The following is a 12,040-nucleotide window of genomic DNA, read 5'->3' on the forward strand; positions in this document are numbered from 1 at the left end:
CTGTCATGAGGAGCAAAAGACTATTCCTCTTCTTGGTACATAAGGTGCCCAAACAATCTCTTAGCATTTCCAAAAGGCCTGAGAACAGTTTCAGTGTCTTCAAGTTTCAAACCACAAAGAGAAATACAATCAAGAGTACTGACAACACAGAGCAGTGGCTGCTTCTTGGGACCATGTAACCACTTAAGAGATGAGAAAAGTCAGATGGGGGTAGCCAGTGCTGTCAGGAAAGCTCAAAGAGCTCCATATGAAGCAATGCTTGGCTGTACAAAAACAGCAATTCTACTGAGTTCTTTCATCATATGTACTTCACATGTGTTTGCAACCAACTACTTGTGACCAATCAAAAACACTTGTTATCTAATTACATGGGACAAAAAAAAAAAAAAAAACAGATGCCTAGGCCTAATTCATTTGAGAATGAATACATGTCTAGAAAAAGGAAGAGGGACAAAGCATACACACATATGCCAGCCCACGAATACACATTTACAGCTGTTTCCAGCCTACTTCCTCAGCCTACTGCCAGTGGGGGTGGCTACAGTGACTTGGCAATGAAAATGCATGTTTCTCTCTTCCATTCACGGAAAAATTTGTCAAATAAGGGAACCATTTAAACTAGTGATGAGTCAAACAGCAGTCTTCATGTAAGAACAACTCAACCAGCCATTCACGGGGGCACCAAAGGACAACGTTTTGTTCTCTAAGGAGTGTCAAAAAAGGGAAAAAGATTTCTTAATGAGGAATAGCAATCACTGAGTAGCTACTAAGTACTCTTATAGTAACCCTAAGAAGGTAGTAGTTATTTCTGTTGATGATGTTATTATCTTTATTTTACAGATGAAAAAGCAGAAGTTGGGCAAGATTAGGCAATTTTTTCAAAGTCCACAACTAGAAGATGAATGGATTAGGAATTGAAAATCAGGCCTACCAAATCTTATAACATTAGACTTCTTTCCATAAATAGTAAGGTCTTAGAGTAGTGGCATATCTCAGGGAAAGTCACTCTATCTGTGAAAACATTAAAATTCTTTCTAACAAGAATTAGGGAAAAGTAAAGGGAAATATAAATGTTTTCAAGAGACACCCACCTCCCCCACTCTGCCAACTCCATCATTTCTATACCTAAGTTACTAGGGAGAAAATGTTTTGGAAATCACGGAGATACACCAATCTTACCATTTCTAGCAATAATATGTCTTACATTTGAGTGCATGTCGTTTTTAGAAAGTTTCCAAGACACATAATGTAAGCAAGTGTGGGGGCAATTTACAGAAGAAACTGAGACTCAAGACAACCTACCTATTTCAAAGGTACAAAGCATTCTGATGGTTTTTGTTTTTTTTGCCACAGCAAAAGTTCCAGTTCTATTCCTTCCTCTGATTTTCAAAAGGGCTTTCAGATATGAGTTATTATTTGATATCAACTGAAAAATGGGACCCAAGGTAGCAAGTTTTACAATGGGTATGGGTCTTATATCTAGAAATTATCTCTTTGGCCCTCTAGGGAGTCCCTGTATGAAATACTTAGCCATCTAAGTCAGAACTGTTTATGTAATAAATGAATTCTATCTCTTTGGAGTCTGTGTAGTATTGGGAGAAAAGAAAGAAAAAAGAAAGAAGGACTGATGGACAGTTTTTCTGAACAAGAGAGTAGAGAAGAAAAAGATGTCCTTGCCTTTGGCTCATATTCAGGACTTTCTAAGCATCTGGCCAATGCCATGAAGCACACAGCAGGCATTCAATAAATGCTGACTGCTTGCCTTCTATATTCAAGTACTGATTATATTATTAAGGTATGTAACAACAAGCCAGATTCCCCTTACTGGCCTGCCTTAGTATCTTATATTCAATAAGGAGAGAGACAGCAAGCACATGTGAGCGTACACAGACATGCTTATCCTCATCCATAATTGTTTAAGTCACAGAGGGAGTAGCTTGAATTAAGAGCTTCCTGAAAGATCATCTTCCTCAAAGCATTCAAAACTAGAACTCAAGAGCTACATATAGCTCTCTGTTGTTTTGGTTGGCTTGCAGAACCTTGCTGAATATTTTTGTAAACTATAAAATGATTGCTAACACTTGAAAATAGAGATACCAACATAAAGAAAATGAAAGGTACCAAGTATCCCTGAAGATAGGATGAAGGGGGGGGGGGGCTGAAAACAAGATAAGTTGAAACATGTACAAAAAACAGTGACGCTATAATGTTCTTCCTTGGAGCCCACCTGGTCAGGAAATTATGCTTACCCTACACAAGCAGAGGCCCGGGGGGTTGCTAACTGACATTGACCTAAAAAGGTTTTAAAATTGGGACATGAGCCAGGCATGATGGTGCATGCCTAAAATCCCAGTGATTCAGTAGACTGAGACAGGAGGATCACAAGTTCGAGACCAGCCTTAGCAACTTAGGAAGACTAAACAATTTAGCAAGACCCTGTCTCAAAATCTTAAAAAAGGGCTGGGGATGTTGCTCAATGGTTAGCACCCTGGTTAAATCCCCGGTATCCCCCCCCCAAAAAAAAAAGCAGGGGGGGGGTAGGGGGGGAATACCCTTTAAGTAGGAGAAATTGAAGATTCTCTTTTGGAAAACTGAATGATTTCAATAGTAGAAAACCAAGAAAACATCCAAAATTAAAAATTCAAAAAAATTATGAGCATGTTATGTATGGAGAGAGATTGTTGTGGTGTTTTTAAAGCTTTATAGGCTGGGGATATAGCTCAGTTGGTAGAGTGCTTGCATTGCATGCATAAGGCCCTGGGTTTGATACCCAGCACCACACACAAAAAAACCTCTTTATTATAATATTGATTTTAAAACTACATATCTATACTACCTTGGAAAGAAGTACTTAATTACAATAATAGCAGAAGTGGAAGAAAAAAAGAACAAGAAAGTGTATAGTGCATAGAAAGTGTAAAGATTTGTGAATAAGAAAAGAATGTGGGTGGTTTCTGTTAGAATAGTAGCAGGAAGGCTGAATCCCCATATGAGCTGAGGTTTGCTAAAAATAACTTAAAATGATGCATCTGTTACATGCAGAGCAAGATGACGATAAAAGGAACAGACTTTCTGTGATTGATGATGTAATGTTGAAGAAAGACACAAGAGAAAACAAGCCTTTCAACTACCAGTTAGTGAATCCAACAAGAGGGATAATCATAAGGTTCTGTCCTTGTGTACAGAAAAACCCAAGCACCATGACCAGCCACAGCCTGTGTGGAAACAATGGGCTTCTAGCCAACTCTAAGTATAATTTAAGTAGATCCCAGCTTAAGTGATACTGGGTGTACTTTTTGAAATACCACGTAGCACACTTTAGAAGCAATGAACCAGAGATTTTTCTCTAGTCTAGTCAGATTATATCTACTGAATGTATTCAGTTGATCTTTAACTGAGGTAGGACAAATTCAAAGGAGAGAAATCAATACAGCAGAAGAATATAATTTCTTTGAGGAACTACCAAATAAACGTGAGGGTACTATCACTGAAAAATATCTAGAAGGGGACAAGATAGCTACCTTTTAAGAAAAGGAAGGGACACCAGGGATGCATGTGCCTATAGACAGATGAGGATACTGCAAGAAGGTGGCCATCTGCAAGTCAAGTAGAGGGGCCTCAGGAGAAACCAAACCCGTTGACTCCTTGATCATGAACTTGTAGCCCAGAATTGCAAGAAAATAAATTTCTTATTTCTGAAAATAAATACCTGTCTATGGTATTTTGTTATTATAGCTCTGGCTGACTAGGTGGCCCCCCCCCCAAAGAAGTACAGAAATGACCAGGGAGTGGAAAAAAACCTATTGCTAATTCTTTTTCAGTCTTTCATTATACGAATGTGAAAAAGTCTCCAGAGTGTGGTACCAAAGAAGAAGTGATTTGTCCAATTTCTATTTTAAAAGGCACACTGACTTAATTGAAAGCTTTTCAAGATCAGGTAAAAAATAAAATTAAGCCCAAAGATTACATTTGAGCTAATCAATTGAGGATTTATAAGGGTGGGAGACTTCATCCAGAATGATACTTAGTGCTACCCTTTGTTCAGGTAGATTGCTGCTGTCGCACCTGGAAAAATTCACTCATGTTTTTCATATTCTAGAAGAAGAAAAGCTCTTCTGTAACTTGTTTAGTAGTTAGGACAGAGCAACTCAATAGTTGGCCAAAAGTGGGCCCCAACAGGTTTTGAAAGACAGAGGTTTGGTAACAATATGGTTAATTCAGCAACAGGCAGTCAAAAACTTCCCTTAACTCTGAGCACTAGACATATTTTGTGTCATGAATTTGGCATAGTCCTCTTTTCTGTTTTTAATGGTGCTTTTCAGTCTGATACCATGCATTGCCCAGAGTACAGGGCTGTACTGAGACATCTCAGTGTGAAAAATAAGACATTTTCCTACCAGCAACACTCATTCAGCACATGAGGACACTTTTACCAAAAATGAAGAAAGATGATCCATCCTATTTGAAAACTCAGATGGTTTAGATCCAAATTCTCAGAATATATTAGAGTAAATGTAGAAGTATTTGTTTCATGTCTGGAGTTACCAAAACCCCAGGAAATACACCTGTCTGTCAACAAAGAAAGCCTCCCTTTAGTTAACTTCAATAGGGAGGCCAAAAGAGGGAAAGAGCCTTAACAAATGTTGACATATGTATGTCCTCTCAGGGCACTGTAATGACAAAAGATCAACAGAACCAACCATAGCAGTGGGTTCATACCAGGAACATACTCACCTGCTTCTGGGTCTGCAGGAATTCTCCACATGTACAGGTTGAAGTCATCAGAGCCTGAAAGGATATACTGTTGGGACAAAAAAATATATATTTTAATATATTATTTTATAATTGGATAGATAATATAAAATAATATACACATGTAGATTTATAATATGTAGCTATCTACATAGAAAGAAGCTTTTAAAAAATAAACAAGATAAGCTATCACATAGCAAACATCCTCATTAAAATACCTCAAATTCAAAGGTTTGTGGCTAAAACTTAGCAACAAAGAAACAACCCAATTCAAAAATGGGCAAAGGGCTTGTACAAGAAGTACAAGCTCAAAAGTAAAAGCAAAGATTTTCAATACCACTAACAATCAAATCAAACCCAAAATGAAATACTACTGCATATGTATTAGGATGGCTATTTTGAAAAGAAATAGAAAGTACTGGCTAGGATATGGAGAAAAATGGAACCCTTGTTACTAGTATTGATAGTAGTAATGTAAAAAAAAATTTTTTTTAATATTTATTTTTTTCGTTGTAGGTGGACACAATACCTTTATTTTGTTTTTATGTGGTGCTGAGGATTAAACCCAGTGCCTCATGCGTGCTAGGTGAGCCACAATATTACTGAGCCACAACCCCAGTATGGGAATGTAAAATTTTGAGCCACTGAAGAAAAATGATATGGCAATTCCTCAAAAAGTTATATAGAGCTACAATTTTATTCAGCAATTTCAAAGATATACATTCAAGAATTGAAGCAAGGATTCTAACAAATATCTGTACAAATATCTCCATATGTACAGGCTGAAGTCATCAGAACCTGAAAGGATATACTGTTGCATTCATAGAAGCATTATTTATAATAGCCAAAAGATGAAAGTAACCCAAATGTCCACTGATAATGAATAGAAAAACAAAATGTGATAATACTACATACAATGGGAGGAACTTCTGACATGCTACAATAGGATGAACCATGAGAACATTATAGTAAGTAAAATAAGAGACACGAAGAGATAAATATTAAGTGGTTCCATTTATATGAGGTACTGAAATTAATAAAATTAATAAAAACGGTAAGTAGAATGGTGGTTGACAAGGGTTGGGGAGTTGGTGTTTAACGGGTATAGGATTTCAATTTGGGGTAATAAAAAATTCTGGAGATGGACAGTAGTAATGAGTACACAACAATGTAAATATATTTAGTGCCACTGAGTAAACATTTTCATTATTATTCAATTAATTACCTAGTTTTTGGTGTTAGGGTTTGAGTCCAAGGCCTCATGCATGCTAAGCACACTCTATCACTGAGCTACACCTCCAGCCCCTTCCTTCCTTCCTTCCTTCCTTCCTTCCTTCCTTTCTTTCTTTTTCTTTCTTTCTTTCTTTCTTTCTTTATTTGTTGTAGATGGAATCAACACCTTAGTTTATTTACTTGTTTTAAAAATATTTTTTAGTTATAGATGGATGCAATCTCTTTACTTTATTTATTTTTATGTGATGCTGAGGATGGAACCCAGTGCCTCACATATGCGAGGCAGGCACTCTGCCACTGAGCCATAACCCCAGCCCCTGTTTATTTAGTTTTATGTGGTGCTAAGGATTAAACCCAGTGCATCACACATGCTAGGCAAGTGCTCTACCGCTGAGCCACAGCTCCAGTCCCTGACCTGCACTTTTTCTTTTTCTTTTTTTTTCGGCACCAGGGATTGAACTCAGGGGTACTTGACCACTGAGCTACATCCCCAGCCCTATATTTTATTTTATTAGAGACAGGGTCTCACTAAGTTATGCTAATTTTACCACAATTTGAAAATTTTTTTTTAATTCAGAAAATATGAGGAGTAAAAATTTGTTCCCAGGATGTAGGCTCCCTATTTACCTCTCTTATTGTTTCTCTTGCTGAGAAAAAACTTTTCAGTTTAAGAAAGTCCCATTTGTTGATTCTTGTTATTAACTCTTGTGCTATGGGTGTCCTATTAAGGAATTTTGAGCCCGTCCCCACAATCTGTAGATCGGAGCCGACTTTTTCTTCTATCAGACGGAGAGTCTCTGATTTGATATCTAGCTCCTTGATCAACTTTGAGTTGACTTTTGTGCATGGCGAGAGGAGGGGATTCAGTTTCATTTTGTTGCATATGGATTTCCAGTTTTCCCAACACCATTTGTTGAAGATGCTATCCTTTCTCCATTGCATGTTTTTAGCTCCTTTATCAAATATAAGATAGTTGTAGCTTTGTGGATTAGTCTCTGTGTCCTCTATTCTGTACCATTGGTCCACCCGCCTGTTCTGGTACCAGTACCATGCTGTTTTTATTACTATTGCTCTGTAATATAGCTTGAAATCTGGTATCGCTATACCACCTGATTCATACTTCCTGCTTAGAATTGTTTTTGCTATTCTGGGTCTTTTATTTTTCCATATGAATTTCACGATTGCTTTATCTATTTCTACAAGAAATGCCGTTGGGATTTTGATTGGCATTGCATTAAACCTATATAGAACTTTTGGTAATATCGCCATTTTGATGATGTTAGTTCTGCCTATCCATGAACAAGGTATATTTTTCCATCTTCTAAGATCCTCTTCTATTTCTTTCTTTAGGGTTCTGTAGTTTTCATTGTATAGGTCCTTCACCTCTTTTGTTAGGTTGATTCCCAAGTACTTTATTTTTTTTTGAGGATATTGTGAATGGAGTGTTTTTCCTCATTTCCATTTCAGAAGTTTTGTCGCTGATATACAGAAATGCCTTTGATTTATGTGTGTTGATTTTATATCCTGCCACTTTGCTGAATTCATTTATTAGTTCTAGTAGTTTTTTTGTAGACCCTTTTGGGTCTTCTAGGTATAGAATCATGTCATCCGCAAATAGTGATAATTTAAGTTCTTCTTTTCCTATTTTTATGCCTTTAATTTCTTTCGTCTAATTGCTCTGGCCAGTGTTTCGAGAACTATATTGAATAGAAGTGGTGATAGGGGGCATCCCTGTCTTGTTCCAGATTTTAGAGGGAATGCCTTCAATTTTTCTCCATTCAGAATGATGCTAGCCTGAGGCTTAGCATAGATAGCTTTTACAATGTCGAGGTAAGTTCCTGTTATCCCTAGTTTTTCTAATGTTCAGAAAATAAAGACGTAAGAGCTTCCCAGGGATCTTTCACATAAGGTCAAGCATTCTATACTTCCCTCTTGTCAGGATATCTTTGAGAGGAAGTCATTGTCAACACAGCCACAAATTAGTGCCACAGGCATAAACAGTCTCCTTTTACATGTCAGCTTCAAATTGCATATCTTAAAAATGACACTATTAACCAGGCACATGTCTGTAATCTCAGCAGCTTGGGAGGCTGAGTCAGGAGGATCTCAAGTTCAAAGCCAGCCTCAGCAATAGCGAAATAGCGAGGCACTAAACAACTAAGTGAGACTCTGTCTCTAAATAAAATATAAAACAAAATAGGGCTGAGGATATGGCTCAATGGTTGAGTGCCCCTGAGTTCAATCCCCAATACCAAAAAAAAAAAAAAAAAAAAAAAGACAATATAGGGCTGGGGTTGGGGTTGTGGCTCAGTGGTAGAGTCCTTGCCTAGCATGTGTAAGACACTGGGTTTAATTCTCAGCACCACATGTAAATAAATAAAGTAAAGGTCCATCAACAATTAGTAAAAATTAATAAAAACACTATACCAGGTTTATTATAATTTAGATTCATAAAAGTATTATCTCAACATTGTCTAATAGCAACAAGTGAACAACTCTGGGGAGCTCATTTATTTCCACGCATTAACACATGTTTTACTTTAAGTCGAGGTCAGCATTACTTCCTCTCTTTTGGCCCCAGCTTGCTTACTTCACTAGAAAAAGAAAGGCCTATAATTTTCTAAAAAACAAAATAAACAAACAAACAAAACACTTCTTACTCAATCAAGCTGTGCTTGATGGCACTAGCCTAAAATCTTAGTCATTCCGGAGGCTGAAGCAAAAGGATTGCAACTTTGAGGCCAGCCTCAGCAACTTCACAAGACCCTGTCTGAAAATAAAAAGGGGGCTGAAAATATAGTTCAGTGATAGAGTGCCACTAGGTTCAATCCTCAGCAATCCCCACTGTCAAAACAAAAAACCAAAAACAAAAAAATCTTTTACTCTGAAAAGGTTGTTGGAGACATATCCCCCAACAAATATAAATTTGAGATATATTTAAAACCTCGTGCCTAACATAAATACTTCATTAAGTACTTTGCAATCATTTAAAAATCAACTTGTTAGCCTTCAAAACATTTGTAGGAAAATGAGAAAAGAGGCAAAGGCAGGTAGGTTTAAGATGAAGCAAACACTATCCATCAGGGTTAGTGATTAGGCCAAGACACAGTGGGAAAAGCTCAGATTCCTTACCTGCAAAAGAGAGAACTGAGCTGGTTGTTCTAAGGCACTATGGTGCTTACAAAAGCATGTAAGATAATACCCTAAGGAGCTTAAACAAAGTATAAAATATAAAACATGTTAGGTATTCAACATGTTGAAGTTGCAGAAGTTCAAGCTGAAGGAGAAGTTGCCACTTGCCATTATGAGTAATAATAGAGTCCTGGTGATCCTTAGAAGAGACAAGATGGATTTGAGAACTGAGTCAACTTCAGATAAAGATGTAGTTTAAAAGTAGAAGGGATAGAAGGAGAAAAGATAAAGCAATGGCTCTCATGAAGTCTACAGTTTTAATATAAACAGAAAAAGTGCAGCTCCCTCTTTGACACCCTCTCATATCCCTCAGGACTTATGCTTTGTATACTTGCCCGAACTCTCTGCCTGAGGACATTCTCTACAGCCTGTGAGTCTGTTCTGGGGACTGAACACTCCTGAACACTCCTTTGGAGCAGGCTTCAACCAATGACTGACTGAGACAAGTTGATGTATCAACAGTCCACCTTTCCTGGCCCCAGAGAGAAAAACTCTGGTGTTTGTGTTCTATGCCCTCTCCTCCTCAGGGTCAAACTTTAATTGCACACAGTTGTAGCCACGAAATCTTCCTTCTTTTCCTTGTCTTACTTCTCTAGTTCTCTGCTCTAGGTTTACTGCACTAACAAATAAACCAGTTGCACCTGAAATTTGAACCCAAATAAAGACAAATGGGGTGGGGATTACAGAACACAAAAGAACTGTCCATTAATTATTTGTATATATGATATATAACTTATTTATGATTCAACATCTCATCATTTCATGCTCAGTTTAAGAGAAGCTACAAATTTTATATAGAATTCCTGTTATTTTGCCTCCCTACTCAGACCTTCACAAAACAAATGAACAAAAAATAAATATTAAAAAAGAGCGATTCAAGTCTGGGCTTATGGTATGTTTTACTACTTTTTTGCAAAGGGTCAGAGCTTTCCTATTTGTTCAGCTATTCAGAAGGCAGAGCCCTGAAAAGGTAAAAGGGGGATTTCCAGAGAGAATGCTGACTCAGAAGATTGCCTTAGAAGGAAGAAAACTCTCCCACAGAGTTCAAGTCTGTTGGATTTAATATGACAGATCTTAAAATATGTAGAAAATGCATAGAATGTCCAGGCTTCCTCTCAGGAATAAAGGCAACTCCTGATCTCTCTTCCTGTTAAAACTACTCTTCTACCTACCACAATGGAATGGCTTGGGATGATTTCCAAGGAGGGGGTCTTGACCCTCTGACGTCTAGTCAGACAGTTTAAGTATTCACACACACAAGAATCACAAAATGCCCTGAGGAATTCATTTATGGCATTTGGTGGTTGTCTGCTGGACCCCTGCCAGCATAAAAGTTGGCTGCCTAGGATAATGCTGACTGTGAGAGACTGAAATAAAAGTGAGTTCATTCCTTTATTTACTGAGCAAATATTTATTGAATGTCTACTATGTATTGTGTACTGTACCAGGGAAGGAAATATAGAATTGATTAAAAGAGACCCTGTCCCTGCCCTCATGAAGCTTACTTTCTATGAGTAGAAGATGAAAAAAATAGGTATACACATATAATATGGATAAAGGAAAAAAAGTTCAACAATTACAATAACATAGATAGATAGATAGATAGATAGATAGATAGATAGATAGATAGATGTATTAAAGAGAAAAACTAAACAGCAGGTTAATGCATATTAAGAATTAGGTTCCATTTTATATAGTCTGGTCAGAGAAGGCCTCTCTGATAAAATGGCATTTTTAGCAGAGTCCTGAGGGAAATGAGGGAGCAAATTATGTGCATATCTGGGGGACAAGTACTCCAGAACAGGCGGAGTTCTGGTATATTTAAAAATAATATAAAGTAGCCATTAAGAGCTCTTTGATCTTTTGTGTGTACGTATGTGTGTGTGTGTGTGTGTGTGTGAGAGAGAGAGAGAGAGAGAGAGAGAGAGAGAGAGAGAGAGAGAGGGAGAGAGAGAGAGAGGGGGGGAGAGAGAGAGAGAGAAGATAATTTCAAGTGGACTTGGTGGAGATTTGACATCAGAGTAGGCAGAAAGATTCCTCTCTTTTAGCTGGGCACAGTGGCACATGCCTGTAATACCAGTGATTCAGGAGGCTGAGGCAGGAGAATCCCAAGTTTGAGGCCAGACTTAGCAATTTAGCAAGCCCTAAACAACTTAGAGAGACCCTGCCTCAAAATTTAAAAATTAAAAAAAAGTGGTGGGGATGTGGTTCAGAGGTTAAGTGCCCCTGGGTTTAATCCCCAGTATCAAACAAAAAAGAGAGTCCTTTCTTGAAAAGCTGTGCTGGAACAGCCATTGCTTCCTAGACCTGGGTGGTTACAGCCTCAGACTGAGGCCTGCTAATGGCTAGTGCTCAAGAGGACCAACAGGGCACTGCATGTTTTGGTGGGCTATCTCACAAATATTTGCTATGGGATTCAAGGGAAAATAAGCAAGAAAACAAAATAGCTCCAATGCAAACCACTACCAAAAGAAATTCAAAGTATAAAATTATATTAAAACATAAAACAGGGCTGGGGATGTGGCTCAAGCGGTAGCGCGCTCGCCTGGCATGCGTGTGACCCGGGTTCGATCCTCAGCACCACATACCAACAAAGATATTGTGTCCGCCGAGAACTAAAAAATAAATATCAAAAATTCTCTCTCTCTCTCTCTCTCTCCTCTCTCACTCTCTCTTAAAAAAAAAAACAAACCATAAAACACACCAATTACTCTAATTAACCATGAAGTTAAACTTTACCCCAAGTGGTAAAAATGGAGATAAAGGTTTTTTATTCTCTCTTTTCCTTTTCTTTTCTCTTTCTTTTGTGTGTGTTTGAGGGAGGGGGACTGACAGAGGAGTTGTTATGTTGAACCCATGGCTC

General features: G+C 37.8%; 1 protein-coding gene across 3 annotated transcripts in view; it reads right to left on the reverse strand.

The window, feature by feature from the left end:
• Positions 1-12,040, reverse strand: part of DCAF5 (DDB1 and CUL4 associated factor 5) — a 99,950-nt gene that overhangs the window by 19,506 nt on the left and 68,404 nt on the right. For all 3 annotated transcript variants that reach the window (XM_081290711.1, XM_081290712.1, XM_081290713.1), the window contains one exon: positions 4,735-4,801. In XM_081290711.1, coding sequence (XP_081146837.1) covers positions 4,735-4,801 — 67 coding nt within the window. The remainder of the gene's footprint in view (positions 1-4,734; positions 4,802-12,040) is intronic.

The sequence above is a fragment of the Spermophilus citellus genome (assembly GCF_964194105.1).
Source record: "Spermophilus citellus genome assembly, chromosome: 4".
Taxonomy (NCBI): domain Eukaryota; kingdom Metazoa; phylum Chordata; class Mammalia; order Rodentia; family Sciuridae; genus Spermophilus; species Spermophilus citellus.